At 42.2% G+C, this 19,933-nt stretch overlaps 1 protein-coding gene across 1 annotated transcript in view; it reads right to left on the reverse strand.

Moving 5' to 3' along the window:
* Positions 1-19,933, reverse strand: part of adamts14 (ADAM metallopeptidase with thrombospondin type 1 motif, 14) — a 39,678-nt gene that overhangs the window by 8,983 nt on the left and 10,762 nt on the right. The window contains exons 3-12 of the mRNA XM_030097603.1: positions 19,720-19,876; positions 17,145-17,341; positions 11,749-11,832; positions 7,835-7,991; positions 5,415-5,520; positions 3,744-3,887; positions 3,446-3,578; positions 2,574-2,687; positions 2,215-2,363; positions 38-210 (exon numbers count right to left, since the gene is read on the reverse strand). Coding sequence (XP_029953463.1) covers positions 38-210; positions 2,215-2,363; positions 2,574-2,687; positions 3,446-3,578; positions 3,744-3,887; positions 5,415-5,520; positions 7,835-7,991; positions 11,749-11,832; positions 17,145-17,341; positions 19,720-19,876 — 1,414 coding nt within the window. The remainder of the gene's footprint in view (positions 1-37; positions 211-2,214; positions 2,364-2,573; positions 2,688-3,445; positions 3,579-3,743; positions 3,888-5,414; positions 5,521-7,834; positions 7,992-11,748; positions 11,833-17,144; positions 17,342-19,719; positions 19,877-19,933) is intronic.

Here is a 19,933-nt window from a genome sequence, read left to right on the forward strand (position 1 = left end):
GCCTTCGAAAGCGGGCGCCAGCTCTGCTCCGACTTACCGTCGGGGTGCTCGTACGGGAGCCAGGTGTGCTTGATGTTTTTGTGATATTTGTTGCTCCTCTGGACGCACTGCTGAGCGCGGAAGTCCTCGTAAGGGCCAGCACACTCCTCTGTGTTGCACATCTGGTAGTCGAACGCAGAGCCGGGACAGTCCCGACCGCCATAGGCAGGCCTGACGGAACGCAAACACAATTTTCATTATGCGGCGTGCATTCACACTCTGATCAAGATAAAAATGTCACTCGATGAGTCAAGCTCACTTGAAACAATTTGTTCAATTTTATCAAAGTGTATAAGAGACTTCTTCAGGTAAACGATCGGTGTTCTGCCTCTGAGTCAACAGCAGATTGCACATGCAAATCAGTCTTGGTGCTATAATAGCTCGCAGTGGAATGACATGCCAGTGTGGTGCTATTAATATACTGAGTTCGAAGATGGAAAAACTGAAATGGTGAATGTTCTGCATTGATTTTTTGCAATCAAAAATTGAAAAGATATTCATCATAATTGTATCAAATATTTGAGGAGCATTATCAACCTATTCATCTATACAGCATAAGCATTACAGCTGAGGATCGTTTGCAAAGCACTGGCTCGTATCTCTTGAGCTGTTCAAGGGGTGATTTTGAGGCCTGTTGTTGAGGAATCACACACACACACACACACACACACACACACACACACACACACACACACACACACACACACACACGCACACACAAGCAGAAAACGCAAACTCCACATGAAACCAGGGACCCTCTTGCTACAAGTGCAAACCACTACACCACTGAGCCGCCCGAAACACCAGCGCTCTCACCAAATTCTCTCTACCGAGTCAAGTATGTGTTCATTACTTTGTCAAGAGCATTTGATTCAAGCATTTAATATTCAGATTACAGCAGTATGATGGTCTTTGCTCCGGACTCTCAAAATCAGCTCTGCAAGAGGCGACAATTCAGTGCACCGGCGCCAGATACTGACTAAGTTGGGCCATGTTATACCTGTTATCAGTGGCTCTCTATTCAGGCTGGAATTGATTTTACCATTACAGTTTTTATTTATAAAGGTCGCCTGCATGTCAGTAAATAAACGCTGAGTAAATTGGGATCATTCCGATCTAAAGCAGAGGTCTTTCAACCACATCTCACAATAATTCCAAAGCTTATAAAGCTATGCTTGCTGCTTGGATCAAAGAAGCATATTTATTTGGACATGTCGTCACTGTTTCTATGTGGAAAAGGCACTTTCTATTATACCATGCCAATGAATTGTGCAATAGAGAAAAACACTCTACCTCAGCATTTAAATATTACAGAACGTTCCTGTGAACTTGCTTGTCGATCTTTATAACATTTGTCTGCAAAGACTAAACTAAGAATATCACCACAGGTCAGATCTGCTCGGGTCGCAGGGGTTGAAATAGCACAATAAACGTAATATACTTCATTAATTCAATTCCTCAATTCGACGAAAACAAAGATGAAGCCATATTTACAAGGTAATCACAGCAAAATGAAATCTGTATCCCTAAAATGTTTCTGTTTTATGAAGAAAAATACAAAGTGCAAGACAATCGAGAATGATGTTGCCTTGTAAAATTGGCTCAAATTCTACAAAATTAATCTTCTCCTCAGAAAATAATTTGGTTCTGTAGTGAGCTGGACTGCATAAAACACACACACACTTCACATTTCTGAACAATCACTTGAGAGTTGTCAAACACAAAAAAAGAACGTTCAGCAAAGACCGTGTCGAGGAGAGAAATGGAGAAAAAGCAGTAATATCATCTCTTTCTCACAGCCCTGCCTGAGAGAATCAGTGTCAGCGTTCCTGCAAAAACCTTAAAGGTTCTGACAAGGCTGATAATGACTGACTTGGAATGTTATTCTGGCATGAGCGCTTCTTCAGGCTAATTGACAGTTAGTTAATTCACAATGCTGAAGGGAAATGGGACGAAGCTTGGAGACACAAAGAGCTGCGAGGCTGCAGAAACACACTCATCTCACTCACCTCTTAATCCAACCTGCAGGGCAAACAGGAAGACACAGACGACCACACACTCACATTCACTCCTACGGCAAACGTTTTGAATTAGCCTCAAGTGCTTCTTTTAATCCTAAACAGTCCATCTCCCACTGCACCACCAGCCTGACGAACACGTTTCCTCAGGACTCACGGGGGGTTGTTGCACTGCCTGTTGCGGGATCGAACTCCGCCGCCGCACGTTCGGGAGCAAGAGCCAAACTTTGACCAGGAGCCCCAACTCCCATCGTGGCCTTGAGGCTCCTGGCTGGATCTCCAGATGCAGTGACCTTTAAAGCACCACTGAAAGAAAAAAAAAAAAGAAAAAAGAAAAGGAAACGAGTGAGCGCCATCAGACAGACGGGCCCAACAAAAGGTCCACATCAATGAGGGTCAATCTGTCGCAACACACTGAAAGGGTTTTGATTTCATCTTGTCTTCAGAGAAGGTCGTTTCCCTTTTATTACTGCACCTAAAGAAAATCAATTGAACTGAATCGGAGGTATTTCTCACCTTCCCTGGAGCACACTCTGTACCGTCGACTGGAGGGCCTTTCTTGGTCTTACAGAAGTACTGGTTGTCAGGGTGGCTGCACCACAGCTGCTTGCACGGGTCGTAGGTCCGAAACTGAAGTGGGGAACAGAGAAATTCAGTCAATGCTTTTAGATATATGATTATATGTCAACAGTATTCTTTGTGGCCGCTTTCCAAAATGTAATTCACGACTGATTCCGCAGGTTAAGAGAAAAGTTTTATTTCATTTCAGATGTAAATACTTCATAACCACAGTATTAAGTTAACAGCTGAATCAAAACTAGAAGCCATTATCCCAATATATCCTCATAGAATAATTGCTTGACCACAATGTCACTGTTTCTGTAGTGAAGATGGAATTGTTCTTGGCATTTAAAATAATCACAGTTGTTCAAAGTCCCCTGCTTGTGAAAAAAAGGCACAAAGTGACATTTACAACACGCTGCTGACCAGATTTATAATCACAAACATGCAGTAAGGATCATGTGACGCACAAACTCTTTTAAAGCCAGATTTACAAATATATGAACCTGACGGTAAGCTTCAGTTTGCCTTTCATCCCACAATCTTCCATGCAAAGAGAAATGTCAAATTTGTGTTGGCATAAAGAAACTGCTGCATGTGTTATCCTTTTAGGGGTCTTTAATTTAATAACAAGCATAAACATGAGTGTTCAACACTGCCCCCTACAGTGAGAAACTAGAACTAACTACAGCGTCATGTGAGATCAGCAAGACCAGATATTATATATTTGAGTTTTTCTTTTAATTAAATGTTACTTTTCTGAGCACAAACACACTGGAGGATTTGAGTTGGACGATGCTGAAACCACAGGACTGCGAAGGACTTACAGCTGTGCACATTTTATAACCGACGCCAAAATCAAAGCGGCACTGCTCATCCATCGAATAATTTATTCCAGGGAGTTCAGGAAGCTTGGGCCACTTATGTTCAAAAGGATCATCCAGCAGGCAGTCATAGGAGCTGAAGAAAAAGACGAGAACCACATGAGGGCATTACGGATTGAGCGCTTTAAAAACAGGGAGCATCAATAAGAAATTGCTTCACTTAACAGCAGCGCGGCAGTAAATCCTTATCTGAAAAGGAGAAATGAGAAACGAGGAGCGGACTGAGAGAGGCGGCGCTCACTGGATGTATCTGTTCAGCTCCTGCTTGCTGCAACGTGACCAGTGATAACGGTGGAACGCTGCCTGGACGAGCGGCGCCATGATGCTGCCCATGCTGGTCTCATCTGCACAGCGGTTCCCCTGGCCATCATGCTCCATCCCCAGCCTGAGGAGCAGGAAACCAAAATGAATCACGCAGATAATACAGCGTGAGCATTAAACTCAACGGAAATCACTTATTTCTCTGCGACAGAACAGCTGGGTGTGTCTAATGTGACTAAACCAAAACTGTCACTTATTCTGTTTTCTGAATTGACAGCGAAGCAACTTTGTTTTTCAGCAGTCGGACAGATTTTGTGCATAAACACTCCCCCCCCCCGCGGGGCAGAAATAACACCCTGATTATTGACGACGAAGCCAAACAAGCAGCGGGAGGCAAAACCAGGACAACAAGCAAGAGGATGGCAACACTCTGATGGACGTTCCCAGCAAGGTTACGCTTCCCTGTGGGTTCATTATTTTTAAAAAAACAACAACTTTCCCAGCCATACAGCGAGCTGCATTTGGCTGTTTAACAAGAATTCTAATTATTGCTCCATTAAGGCAATAAACATCAAATGTTTTCCAGAGCATTTACATTTTTCCGTCGCTGCAGTATGTTAGCATTTGTTAGATGTTCAAAGTGAAATGTGCTAAAAGCCTTTGGGTTTTCACGGATGTGTTCTGATGAGCAGCATAAGAATTTTAATGCAGTCACTCATCCAGTTTCAGTTCTTTTTTTAATCCTTTGCAGACTGAAAAGATGAGATTTGTGCCTGTGGCAACTAACATGAGGCTTTAAATGAGTTCAAAAAACATTTAGGATCAAGAAAACAGAAGAATTTCCATGTAACTCCTGTTTTATAAAGTCAATCTCATGTCTCTCATATAAAGAAGAAATGTCTGGATTGAATAATTTACGCAATCAAGTCGAAAATCAGTGAATTTCTCAGGTGATTTCTTTGTGTGCTTCTGCTAGGTGCAATTAAAGCTGTCGAGGAGTACATTTAAACTCACACCTGTCCAGGCCGATCACAGCAAAAATTTCAATCGCTTCCCATTTCTTTTGCTGCCTTCAGCAATTACACCTTAATTATTTGCCTCCAGCCTGACAACTTCAAACGGGCTTATGGAGGAGGAAAACACTGAAGACGGCGCCTTAAATCACTCAGCAGATGCTCATTTAATTGAATAAAAGCATCATCCTTTATCTCTCCAACACAGCCTCCACTTCCAGGGTCACTGTGCAGATGAAACTGTCAAGACGAGCAAAGGAGTGATATAATGGATTTTACTGTCAAGCTGTATTAGAAAGCAGACGTTAGATATGCTGAAGTTCAGGATGTAAACGAGATACGCTCACTGAAGAATGAGATTTAATCATGCAATCGCAACCTCATTGTCATCTATAAGTATGCTTAACAAAGGAATTATAGAGCACATTTAATCACTGTTGGTGAGTCTTTTATGTCTGTGATCAATTGTTTTAAAAGTTTATTTACGCCTTGTTATGATGATTACCATGAATTAAACTTACATGATGAGGAAGAGTAGCAAGCAAGTATTAAATTATATTACAGATTCAGCTCAACTAAACTAATCAGAGATACTTTTCACCATGAAATATTTCTCTGCTTCCACATCATCTACTCACACATGGCCGGTTTCGTGAGCGACCACAAAGGCAGAGGAGAAGCCGTCCTCATGGTTCAGAGTGCAGCTCCTCAGTGGGTGGCACATCCCCGTCACTGGAGCGTAACCTGGACATGGGGAAAGAAGGAAAAAAAAAAAAAAAAAAAAAGAAAAGAAAAGACCACACAGGCCTAATAATCAGGCACCAGAACGAAAGTGGAGGCATACTCATGCAGTGCAATAAGGTGGAAAATTATCTCTTTGTGCCATAATGATTCAATTTCTGTGTAACAGCTCTGTATGTGGTAATTGCAGTCGCTCAGCTTTCAGGTTTGTTCTGCAGGTATTGTAGGCAGTGACAACAAAAACGGTCTTTCACTGAAAAATGAACTTATATATATAAATACACACACACTCCTCGTTCTGACACAGTTGGATGTTGCGTTAAAGCATTAGCAATCCTACCCAACCAAGATTAATCCAAATCAGAAAACAAAAATGCTTCTGAGTCACTGAAATGTAAAAAAATGACTTGTGCATAATGATCCGTAAAGAGTAAAAAGGTGTCGCTGATTGTTCTGCTTTCAGAAACAGCTGCAAGTAATCAATGGAGGATTACATCCCTGATCTACTGCTTACCACTGACATGCAAGAGGAAATTCCAACAACTTTTTCTTTGACTATAAGTGTCTGTGTGTTTCTGCCTTTTAGCCACAGAGAAACTTGCTGAGCAGCTTGTAATCACAGATAACCAGCAAAAAAAAACAACAAAACAAAACACCCACCTGGCATCACAACACATGGAGACAAACTTTAAAGCAAAGCACAGACATCAAACATGACTCGATCAAGAGGTGTGCAGCGATTCAGCTTAGCGGCGTTTGGACTGGTTCAGAAGCACGCTCACTGCGGCCTTCTGCAGGCGGCTCTCAAGTCAAATTTCATGCTTTCTGACCGTGAGAAGAATTTTCTTTTTTTGGCATGCAGGTAAAAAGCAGAGAATGCAGCAGGCAGACAGCTGGCGATAAAAGACTGTCGAAAGGTATGTGTGTCGGGTTATTTCGGTGGTGCTAAACAGTGATATCTGCAGCAAGTTATTTCAGTCACAGCAGGATTTTTTTTTTTCTTTTTTTTCTTTTTTTGCTACTGGATGATGTGATGGTCTTTTTGGACACAGTAACGCTGCAAATGAAGTAGCAAAACATGAAAGCAGCTGTGGAGAGTGACCCTTTATCCGAAAGGCAGATAAAGGGATTCCAGGAGAATGCAGATTACATTCCCATGAAGAGGCCATTTGGAGCTTTGCACATTGAAGCGAAAAGGCGCAGCAGCAGCTACGGTCAAGAAATGTCTTTTCTCTCTATGGGTGATCTCAACAGTGTGGAGAGAGATGTGGTCTCTGTCATGTGGTTGATAAACTCAAACATTGAACATCCTGCATGGGGGAATCATTCAATGGAGAGAAGAATGGATGAAAAAACAAACATCTGAAATCAATCACAGAGTTCACAGGTGTGTTTGCGACATCACTCCGTAATAAATCACAATTACGGCATCTTCGTTTGGTCCATTTGTGCCGTGTTTACCCAACTAGTTCAATCCGTCCATATTGGGCTATAGAATCTGCCGTCTCGCGGCTAAACTTTGGCAACAGAGTGCGAGGTCTGCCGGTGACCCCGGGACACAAAGCAGGGTCCGGGCCAGCGCGGCGCACCGTGCCATAGAAACCGGGCTTGTTGTGAACACAACACGACCGCAGCCATGGCAACAACCGGAGGTGTGACGAGCAAACCAGGTAGCCTCGCGCCGGCCGCTAAACATGACACATGTGCCTCAGAAGTTAAAAATATACACAGGTCAGTGCAAGATACTGAAGCTGGAGCACAGAGGATGTTTGTTCCTTCTGGGACCAGTTTCACTGCGGGTTTGGCTGCTCACTTCAAATTTTTTTGTTTTGAAGGGCTGAAAAGAAGAAATACAAGGTGAGACAAAGTCTTAACTGCTGGCATGTATGGCAGAAAACATCTAATGGCTGCATACATGGACGATAAAGATCAGATCGAGATTTATTAACTGGTTATGAGTAACTTTATATTAAACATTACAGAGAATAGAATAAAGGACTATTAGTTCAGATACACAACACTTCTGTTTTTTCTCTACATGCCAAAAACATTCTTCGACATCAATTTTTCTAATTTACAGGGTGGCATCAATGTCAAGGCAGCTAGGTTCTGGAAAGATCCTTGGAAATTAATTTTCTTTCAGATCTTCGTAGGAAGAATTGGTTCGGTGAACTCAGCGGCCCCCACTTCTTGTTTTTTTTTTTGGTTCGGTTTCCACTGACCTTACCTGGTCAAGACTTGAAGCCAACCCCTTTGTGAATGGAAGCAGATATCAGCACTCAGTCTGCACAGGCCTCGATCGAGAAGAATACAGTACCTTGCATACCTGCAGGACCAAAATCTTGCCTTGTGAGGAAGATGGCATGGTCGTGGTACTCGGCGTGGTCGGGGTCGCGGCGCTGCTGCGTGTTGGCCCATCGGCAGACCTGCTCGAGGCTGCGAGATGGGTTGCCACGTTCAATCAGGCTTATAGACTGCGGAATGACAAGCACAAAGAAAAGAGTGTCATCGAACTGAATAGAAGCCTTATTACCAACCTTACTGACCCCCGACTAAAGCACGCCGCGCTTATTGAAGTGGAAGAATTGGAATCATCATCGGCTGTCTGACAAGTTTTAGATTGCTTTCCCTGATTAAACTGTAAGAGAATGTCAGATGAGCCAAAAACAGAGTATATAAGATTAACCCGTCTGACACATGTGAACGATCAAAATTAAATCCATTATGTAAGAGACAGTAAAAACAGAAAGACAACTTTTTCCAACCGACAGAATCAGGAGTGTGACTGAAGATCAGATGGAATGAAAGCGGCTGCAAATGGAATGGAGGTGCTGTCTTTTTTTATTCCAAAGATTGAATTCAACCATCTAAATTTGGAAATGAAAAGGTGCCCTCAATTTTGAAACCTCTGCTCCGCGAGCGCTGTACCGACAATTGAGATGCTTATCGAACTTTGCCGGACGTATTACTTCAATTACTGAAAAAGCTGAAAAGCATATTTCAGGTTTATTCTATCCCGAAGACAGGGGAAGCAGATGGGAACAAGAAGTGCAGATGAATACGAAAGAAAGTGTGTCAGAATGATTTATTCAGACTAAAATACCCAGGTCACAAGGTGGAAATATGTTCCATCCATCCATTCTTTATTTGACCTGAGCCATCTCAGAGTCAGCAATCAGAGCTAACACTGAGTGAAGGGAGGGTACAACCCTGACACACTCCAGCCCGTCACACGACGAGCACAATGAGAAAGACAGTCACACACTCACAATTATTGGCAATTTAGAGTGACCGATACGTGCATGGTTTAGACTGAGTGGATACCACTTATCTAGAAATAAGCAAGAAATAACTAACATTAAAAAAAAACAAAGGAATGGTGCCTCTTCAATGTTATAATAAAAGTAAAGTAACAGATGCAAGACACAAAACGTACAAAATACATGCACTGAATGTAAGAGGAAGAGCAATTTGACAATTTGCTAATTTAAGAGTGAGTTTTGACAAGAGCTCCACTGAAAGCAGCCAAGTGGAGCCTGGAAAAAACACGTCTTTTCGCATGGACGCTGCAGGCAGGGGCCCGAGACACATTCAGCGTGTTTGAGTTCCCCTAATTGGTGTTGTGTAAACAGCGTTTTCCAGACAGATGTAGCCAAACGCAAAAAAAGGAACCAACAGGTTTCAACGCAAATATGCTGAATTAAAGGCACCCAAGGAAAGATGGAAAACTTTTGAGGGAGGACTCACTGGTGTCTGTCAATGAGCACATCCATGCACAGAAAATGGAATTATATTCATCCTGTCATATGTACTGTATGGCCAGGTCAGCTCTACAATGTGACAAAGTTTGGGCGCCACTTCGTTGAATGTTAGATGAACAGGCTTGCACGCTTTCCTCTTTCTCGGTTGGTGATCTGGCATCCCAGCACCAAGCCTGAAGAAAATCTCTGCTTATGGTGTTTATGCTGGCAGCCTTATTAAAACTGGCTCCATCTACTTCTGCATCTTTAATTATGGAAATGAGAGCTAGATAATACAAAGTGTGTCTGTCCCTTTGTGCTGATTGTGTCTGATTTGTCAGCAGATCGGTCCCTGCTGACTGAGCCAGTGCCACATATTCATGTTTAATTATGTGCAATGCAGTGTTCGGAGTGAACCTGCTGTTGAGTGTTAAGCCTGATATTTTACCTCTATTTTTTTCATCTAAGGCTATTCTTGTCAATCAGCGGGTCTATTGTGTGTGTCAAACAAAGCTTTGCCGCGCACAAAGAAAGTGCTTCAGCTGATTTCAGATGATTGTTCAATTCAGCGTTGAAGTTGTTGAGACATCAAAAGCACTTTTCACCCTTTTTATGCCCACGAGAGGCATCCTGGACAAACACGAGTATTGAAGTTAGATGTGTTAGGCGAAGTTATGGCAATATGGCAAAAAAAGGAAGAAAGTAAGAAATTCAAAAAATCAAAGTTGTTGGAAAAAGAAGAAATAGAGAAACGATGACAGCATAACATCTGCAAATAAAAGCTGCGGCGAGCCAGCTGAGAAAATGTCTCACATCACAACACCAGCAGCATCTCTGCTGAAAGTGCATTAATTTATTATCATAAACCCCTTAAATTACTTTGCATCATCTTGAACACACACCATTAATATTACATATTCATGAAGACAAACACGCTAAATCAACAGTATTTTGTTATTCTACGTGTCTGTCAGCTGAATCCTCAATATGCCCCGTGTGTGTGTGTGTGCACACAATATCATGTTTGCACATATTATCAAACCTCTAGCAGACCCTTAGTTTTCCCCTAATATTATGAGCTTTACTTTAATTCACGGCTTTTAGGCGTATGTCTTTCTTCTGTCTTAAATAGCTGCAGCATCATAAAACAGCATTCTCTATAAGCTCATCTCCAGCAGTTCATTAATAAATGCAGTAACGCCGTAACACAAACACAGTGTGTTTGAATTCCGACTGAGCTCTGTCACAGTCGTCACTTTTACTCCGTGCAGAAATAAATCTGTTTCCTCCCCATCAAAGCCTTTCTCTGTACTTCCAGGCTAACACGCCTCAATGACAAGACTATGCTAATTTGCCAAGCATGCACGGCTCTGAAAGGAAATTGGAGTTGCCACTTTCATGCATGCGATTGCTGCTATTAATCAGAAATTGCACACAAGGCCTTTTGATTCACTGTTGAAAGAGAAAGTGAACATGAACTGGCCCCGATGTACTACTAGTGAGCACATGGATCGCACTGCGGAGGACGGAGTAGGAGCTTTTTAAGTGCAGCACTGAGACTGAGACATAATCAAATCATGTCCTGCTAATGGCCCCAAACTCCCCGGGAGACCACCGAAAGCACCGACGATGTGAAAATTCCTTTTGTACTTTTCATTGGCATAAGTCGATTTCCTTTGTCTGCGTGCACGTGTGTGCACATGTGCACACGTGTCAGTCCTGTAACGGGGTGGCAATCTGTTCAGAGTGTGTCTCGCCTGTAACTCAGTGAAGGTCTGGACAGGCTGTAGCTCTATTCTGGATAAATCAGGTATAGAAAACGGATGAATGTTTTTCAAAGCACTTTTATCGTGACGGGGTCATGGTTCACACAGGTATTCAGTCACTGCATTAAATTCTGTACTCTGTACTTCATTCAAGAGAGACGTCGTATTAGCATTCACCAGTTCCTTAAATATGTATCTGAATAGGCGAAAACTGGTTTTATGAGATTAAACTTTCACAATATGAAGTTTTTGGACATTTTAATGCCAAGTTGTATATCTAAATGAGAAAAAGCAGGTCCACAAACTTGGCCCGTCAAAGGCTTTAATGCTGAGAGAAAAAATGTACCGGCTGAATTGACTATTGTCTTGAAGAAACCGTACAAAGGGGAGAAAAACGTGTCCGCAGTAACAATCTCAGACAGATTTTCTGTTTTAAATGTGCAAAAAATGACACTGATTGAGGCTTTTGGCCCATTTAGTAGGCAGATATCTTTTCCCTTGGAGAGTGATTATATGATATCAAGTTCTTTTCTTTTCAGCCTCGGCTGAGATTTTAGTGTTTTTATCCAAAACACTGCCCAAAAAAAAAAAATTATCAGTTTTGCTTGTTATATTCACAGAGCGAACAAAGATCTGTTTTCAAACTGCTACTGCAATATCAACTTTGCCTTAAAAGCTGTTTTTAAGGTAATAATTAAAGAGGAACAGTGTGTAACAGTGCTCACCTGCCGATATCCGACCATGATCATCCGCACCAACACAATGTTGATGTTGGTCCCCAGAGATTCATCGTGATATATTTCATCAACCTGAAAAGAAATGAAAAGCATCCATCACTGACCTGGAAGATGAAGATTGACTTTTTATGAATGAAAGTTGACAATATATCCTACAGTGAGCCAAACACCAACAGAGTGTGGCTGAGCTCCATTCCACTCAGAAAAAAAGCGTGTTTTGTTTTGGGGTTTTTTTTTTGTTAAATCTCTGAAGGTTTCAAAAGACTTTTGGGCTACTGGGAAGCTTAATGTTTTATCAGTTACACAATATTAGGTCAAATCTGCTAAAGCTATTAAAAAAAAATAAATGTTTGAGGAGAACCTGATTGAAATCAATACAGAAACATGATCTTGCTAAAGGAATATTGCCTCGGCACGCTTTGTTTCTGGTGTGCAGCACCCCAGCAGGAAGCCCTCAAAGCGGAGGAGAGGGTGAGTTGGAATTATGATGAAAAACGCTGTCGAGACACTGGCAACCGTCCAGTGAAATCAGCGTTACGCAATGGCGCAAAAGCCTGACCTATAAATGTGTCGGCTGCTATTTGGCTTCATAAGAATGCTGTGGTATGTAGATGCATAACCCAGGGCCAAGCTGCAATCCCATTCAAATCCCAAGACCAATTTCCTCTTCGAGTGTGAGATATTTTCATCAAACGGTCACTGCATGTCAACACTCAGCCAGGGCTCAGCGCAGTCAATCTTCCGCTCCAGTGTGCTCAGAAGAGAAGAGTTTCAATTCTATTTCTACGTCACTCATTTACTTTGTTCCTGTACTTCACAAAGTTGCTTCCAAAAGTTTTGCAACTGACATTTCGAGACCACCAATGCCAAGAGCTTTATAACCTGAACTACGACCCCGTAATCTGTCAATTTCTGCATAATTTATGATCAAATCCATTACTTTGTCAAAAGATATTTGACACCAGAAAAAAAATATATTCATCTTTTCAGTATTTGCATTGAAAAGAAGTGCTGAAAGTTGAAATTCAAACAATGTCAATGGGAGCAACTTTTTCACCCTTGACAAGCTGCAAAATCTCAACTGATCAAACTTTTACCAACAAAGAAAAAACATTCAAACACTTCTAATAAAGCTTCTTTGTAAAATCACAGTGATTGTCTCCTCTCTAGATCCTGTCACGGGGTTTTGAAGTACTTCATTAAAGAGGTTTAAAGGAATAAAACCCACGTTTTCACAAATGAATGAATGTCTCGTCTATCTGTCTGGCATTCTGATTTAATGCTCTGTTTTTCAAACTCTTTAAACTATTTTCCATCCACTGTCATCTTCACTCCTCGGGTTGTAAATTAAACTATTCGGATCTGATCTGATACAATCCTGCATTCATTAGAGAAATATGACTGCAGGCTGCGGAGCTTTTCACTCTATGGTATTAGTGCGACTTTAAAGGCAGAACATGTTAATGAAAACAGGAAAAACTGTGAGTATTACCGACTTTGTGTAGGAGTAGGTAATTCTGAAGACCTCAGTCATCTCCATCAGGTATACAATATGGAGCTCTATGTTTAAGTTAGAGCCAGGTGTGTGGGCTGTGTGGAATCGGAGTGGGTGATTAGTGCACTTCTGATCAATTACTTTTATCGCTGCAGGTTCAAACAGAACACAGACTATTTTATAAAATCTCACTACAGCAGACGTGGCGACTGACAGGCTTTGGGAGTAAAATAATTAATAATTAGTAATAATAACTGTCATACTGCTGTCAGCATAAACTCTGTTGCACTAATGCCGCATGTGTTTCTCCTGATATCGCTGTGAACCAACAGTTCTCTGGTTTTCTCCTCCACCACCTGCTCTCCACTTTAATTCCCCTGATGGGATTCGTACCACTTTTTTGTCACCTGTTGAGAGGTTACCTGCTTCATACAAACATCGGTAATAATCTCAGGCGCTCGCTTTCATCAGCTACCCAAATCCTCTTTAGGTAGTAGCTTTGTTACTTGTTTTTGTGAAAATACATTTTTAGCATCATTATTTTCCTCACTGATAAAAGTACTTTTCAAATGGCAGCCATTAACCCAAGGGCCATGAATACCATATGAGACGGAAAATGGTTTTTGAAAGAAAAGCTCTTGGAGCTGATGTTGACTAAAACTAGTGTGTAAATATCGCCATGACAACTCTGGAAATCAACAAGCGAGTCTTCAAGATCAACAAGCACCGTTCGCATTTGTTGCTGCATTGAGAACATGTTGTTCATTACCATTTTCATTATGTTGCCTTGGTTAAGGCTGTTATGGGTGATAAACAAAATCCTTTCCATCAGTTTAAGCTGAAGCGAGACTCAGAGAGCAGTGGTGAGATCTCCACAGGAAAGCCTGTTAATGCATTTTTTTTCCCTGAGACATTAGAGGGATTAATTGTGGATTTCAGGCATAAATGTGGATTCTTTTAGCACCAGTTATGAGGTTGCAGTGGTATTGATGACAATTTTAATGAGTGGGAGATTGGGATCACAATCAGAGCCTGTCCAGTCGTTTAAAAAAAAAAAAGGTCAGATCTGATCAGACCACTGTCAGATCAAATGCCAATGTTCCCATGCTCCTTCACTCCATGTGCATCAGTCTCAGGCAGGCGTCTGTCCTTCATCTACAATCATGTGAGCCGTTGCCTTTCACAGATCCTACATATTGATTTGGTGTTATTGTCAACACTTTAACATCTCTGTTTATTCTTAACCTCAATAAAACTCGCTGTATGCTCCACATCGATCTCTTCCTATCGCAGCTCGACCGCTGATCAACACTGTCAACATCTTTTTTTTTCTTCTTGTTTTTGTACCCATTCTGTCTGAAGGTTAAAAGTTTGTCTCAGGTGATATTCAGCACTTTAAACCTAAAGTCTGATATTCCATCCATTCATCCACTTTCTACACCGAGGTCATGGAAAGCAAGAGGGAGCCAGTCCATCACAAAGCAAACAGGGACACAGATGCACTGATATTCACACTCGCAATCAGTTTTGGGAAATATTTCCTTGAAATTCGTGTTTTTGATCTGTGGTTAGAAACCAGCATAACGGAGACAACCCAAACCGAGAAAACAGGGCAGCCCAACAGACTCGAAACAGAGATACTGTAGGTATTGCTGTGAGACAAGAGAGCAAACCACTGCACCACTGTGCAGCGTATTTAAACATCACTACCACCAAATCAACATTAACTACTTTGCGTTCATTTATTATGTCTTGTTTTTTATCTCACCAGTGTTACAGTATTCTCCATCATTAGTGTGTATTTTCAGAAAAATTGTGTGGGTGTGAAAGTTATCTACGTTACATACTCATAACATATCTGCGAATGCGTGACAATGATGGTGGAAAATCCATAACTGTGAGTTTTACTGCTTAGTGTCGCTTAATCATGTACCCTGCATCGGCTACCAAAGCGTCTGAAAATGACAGGAGCACTGAGGAGAGGTTGAGTATTGTAATTAATGCTGAAGCAGATCATCAGTGATCAGAATGACCTGCAAGCATGACAGACTGTACGAAACCATGTGTGGCTTGCATATTGCCATGATGGTACAGAAAAGAAAAGCTTTTCAGTTTCTTAGTAGCAGCATAAGGCTTTTTTATTAATACAAAAATAAATGCAGTTAAAATTCTAATAAGTACATTCCATTTCAAAATGTTTATTCATGTAATATTACTAAACCGAGTCATTGTTATACAATCTTGTGCAAAAAAGAGAAAGAAGTCTGCTTTTCTACTGAAAGACTGCATGCCTGGCCTCTGCATAAAACTTATGACTGTGCAGAACAAAAGCTCTGTCACTGAGAAAGGCCATCTTGGCTCCAGGCCAACTTTACTCGGGGTTACACCCAAAGCATTTAAAAAAAAAAAAAAAATTCCATTCACAGAAGCCTATTCAGGTCAATAAATGCTGCAAAGAACCCTTGAGTGACCCCAAATTCTCCCAGATTTGTTACAAACTCAAATTCCTAGACTATTCTATGCTGACCTATATAGATGTGTTTACGTTGGACCGAAATGCAGAACCTGTGGAAAAATGAGGGCAGCATCAATAAATAGTATCATTAATGTTCCGTGACGACATTTGTTGACACTGAAGTTACAATTTCTTCTCGCAAGTTTTTTTTTTTGCATCTTCAAAAACTTTCCAGTAAGTCTTATTGAGCGATGCGCCAAGTCCACGTTCAGTCAGATAATTACAAAGCCAGGAGGAGCACACCGAGCACCAAAATGGGACTCTTGTGGATGAAAATGGGAGTAACAGCTGTGGGTTATAGGCGCTAGGTGTCCCTGGCTTTGTGCACGGCGTCACACTGACATGGACAAAGCCCGGTCCGCCGTCAAACAACACAACCATTGTGCTGCAGGCACCTCGGCAGTCACCTTGGCTCTGTGCAGACAGGATGTTCAGTAATCAATCCTTCAGGGAGAGTTTCTCCAGGTGGTACTACACATTCTGCAGCTACGGGGCAGGGATTCAGAGGGATTTGAGTGGGCAGAGCGCTTTCAGACACAGCAAGCCTGTGGCTTACCAGTGGAACTAAAGCGTTTTGACCCTTGTTTGTTTAAACTTCGCGTTTCTTTGTCAATCTTGCAGCTCATCACAATTTTCCCAGCAAGAAGGGGAATTCATGACATGACTTTAAAGAAATCTGGCTTTTTTAAAAAAAGGAAAAAAAAAAGTGGATCAGAGGGATTTATCTCACTCTCCTTATTAAACGGTTATCAGCAAGCACTAAACCCAGAGAGCTGACAGTTACGGGGGTGTGCCGTCACATCCACTCCACTGTCCAATCACCCAGGAGCCTCAAAGGCCTCTCTGGTAAGGCATCTTGGTATGAAACGTGGATCTAGTATTCCAATTAAACACACACATCACTCCATGTCAGTGCAAGTGGACTTTTGGCTCTGGTTTCCACGACTGCCCCGCACTGCTCCCAGTCAACTTTCTAATTGGTCTAGTGCAGCTAATCAGACCACCATGCATGGTCCAAATGGTAACTGTTACAGAGTGAAACCAGCACCCTGTGAAAATCTGACTTGGGGGATTTGGGTCCAGTAAGAAGATTATGGTGGTAGGAGCTGGTGGAACCCATAATGAATGAGCTGAGAGTTTCTTTTTTTTTTTTCTCACTCTCGCTGGTTAATCCAACAAACAGCCAGAGAGAGGGCGGGGGTCCGGGGACAAGTGTGGCAAGGTCTGATGTCAAAGAGGACAAACCGGGAAAGAAATCTACACAGGTAGATAAAACTATGCACGTGACCACAGATCCAGGATTACAGCGGCCTTGTTTATCCCAGCAAACTTGACTTTGGCAAATAATATATGTAGTTAGACGTAGAAACTTACTATATTCATGAGCGTGAGAACATAATTCTGCACATGCTCCTTGCCATGGAAGCGCACCACCGAGTCGTCCACCGCCAGCAGCACCTCGATGTTGTAGTCGTCTTTCTTCGCGTGCCTCCTCTTGCGGTCCGACTCCGACAGTTTGTGCTCGACGAGATCGAGAGCCGCCGGGAGGTCCGCGATGCCGATGTCTGCCACTGAACAACACGACGAAGGAGTAAACAAGTCAGACAGGCGAGGAAGGATGTATTTCAGTTAATCATTTCAGCTTTAGGGAAATAATATACAGCTTTGTCAAAATCGAACGCAACAGAGTTTGTGTCTTGGGGTCTAAAGATGAGAAAGCCTTTGGCGTGCCGCCACATAATCAGAAGTGATTTCTTTTCCGCCCCACAAACAGTCTCACTCATGAATCCCGGTGGAGTCGCACTGCGTGTAAACAACGTTCAGCCGAGCCACGGAGTCCGTCAGCGGCCGTGTGGCACTTGTCACATGTATGCGCCCGATCTGGGGCTTTGACGGAATAACATAATGATGCAAGCCTGCAGGATAATCACACAAATTGTATATAGTAAGCAAGAAAACCCACGAGATTAAGTGTTTCCAGAGGTACTCAACTGAAAATCAAAATTGAATGGAGCGCTCATTTACACATCCGTGTCTCCGCAGATCTCCAGAGAAACAATCAATTCCACATAAATACCAGACGAAACGGCAAATGCGTAACAGATGGAAATGGATTTGTTCCAGTTGTGGCAGAATAAATGAAGGGAAATGCGTTTAATTGTGGAATGTACAAGTGGTAAACACAATAACAGTTCGAAATGCTGCATCTATAATTGATAGCATATTCACTTACAGCACGGATTAATGGGTACGTAGAGACACCCAATGAAAACAAAAGACAGCCTTGCTCTGCATATTCTCTTGTTTTCTAAAAACAAGTGTACAAGTCTACACAATGTTATATATCAACAAAACAGTACCCATCTTCAGTATGACTTTAGTTATTCAATGTTTTTTACTGGTGAAAAATTGATGTAAGAAAGACAGTAACCGTTGTGAAAAAGAGAGCATCTGAAAACGTTGCACAACATTGCCTTTTACAAGGATGTACACTTAATTAAAAGATTCTAGAGGTTGTATGTGTCAGGTATAGCATAATGAAACGTCCACTTAGTCTGAAGCTGCAGATGCTGAGCAGTTGAGAGAATTAGTGAGAAAAATGAGAGAGTGTCACCAGATGCTTTGCGCTATTGTTGCAGAAAGAAGGGAATAATGAAGGAATTCATGATGGAGTCAGGTTGTTTGACTGTGAAGGAAAGGTCACCCCCACCTTCCTGGAAGCCCCCACACTCCCCAGTTCCCAACACTGCCACGGGAGCCCAGCATTCCTCATTTTACCAGCTGCTTTCCTGAGCACTGCCTCTGCTGCTGAGCCTAATAAAAATATCCAGAGGAATAATATGGGAGGGATGCTGCACAGCCCAGCGACCAGAGCAGAAGTCCACACAAGTCTTTCCTTCTAAACTGCAAATAATGTAGATTTCAGGGTAACACAATGCTGGAGCTGATCTCAGATGACTGTACAAAGATAGGAAACATCCCACATGGATCAACGGTACATCACATGGCAGACACACAGAGAGACGATCAATTTGAAGTTACCGATTATCCTGAAATCTATTTTTTTGGATTGTTGGAAGATACCAGAGTATCCAGAGAAAACTGCACAGGAAGGATAACTTCTTAAAGCCACAGCTTCTCAAAATGAGAGAAAACTGTTACCACAACTCCAGATTTAATAGGTTTCCTTTGTGGTTCTTGCTTTGCTGCTTAATGTTTTTAATATAGTCAACAGCGAGTCCCTAAAAATGAAGCCGCTTATTGTCAAACCAAAAGAAAATGACTCTGCTTTTTGGTCTGCAGGACAAGTTATTGATAAGCACATAAACATCCTGTGGATCTAAGGCGTCATTTGCATATGACTTTTGAATCCCAGCATCCTGAAGCTCATTACCGCGGATGATAGCGGTGCAGTTTCCCTCGGTGGAAGCCTGGAGTCGAACACATTGCAGAGCAGGATAACATGTGTTTGTGTTTAGAGAAGAAGACTAGCGTGTGCCGCTCCTCTCCCTTTCTCTCTGTGACTCATGTGAAGCTGTCTGGCTCGGCGCAGCCATCTGCTCTGCTGGTGATGTTACTGTTTTATGCAAGACTTAATTGGCTGCATCAAAATCTCATGGACAAACAGGCGGCGGCATGAACTATTTATCGAGCAGATATGTAGAAAAAAATGCGATTTGATTGCAGCCAGATAAACACCAAAGTTTTGAAGAAAGGGAGCAAGGAAAGTAATACAGTATGAAGTAGATAAGGCTTAACATGTGCTCATGAACCACTGATATCTGTTTGATATTAATCTTTTCCTGAATCGTGGACAATGACTTCTATATACAAACTACGAAGAACCAAAGGGGCTCTGGCGCTCGTTTCTCGTGCACACAGTCACAACACCCAAGGCCACTCGGCGCTCTCTCTTTCCACTGACGCCACTTTCCTCCTCCCTGCCTACCTTCGTTGTGAAGGTCGTCCCTCCGCCGGCCCGTCTCCCGCTTGATGGCCGATCTGCGGTAGACCACGTGGACACGCCCCTTCACTTCCACATCCTGCTGGCCCTTTTCGAGGGGTTCGATGAAAAACTCCCCATTATCAGTCCGGATCAGGCCTGCCTGGAAAAAGAGGGCTTGAAATTAGTGCACTGCTCCCACTTGAAAGGACGGTAATTC

The sequence above is a fragment of the Salarias fasciatus genome, chromosome 8 (assembly GCF_902148845.1).
Source record: "Salarias fasciatus chromosome 8, fSalaFa1.1, whole genome shotgun sequence".
NCBI classification, from domain to species: domain Eukaryota; kingdom Metazoa; phylum Chordata; class Actinopteri; order Blenniiformes; family Blenniidae; genus Salarias; species Salarias fasciatus.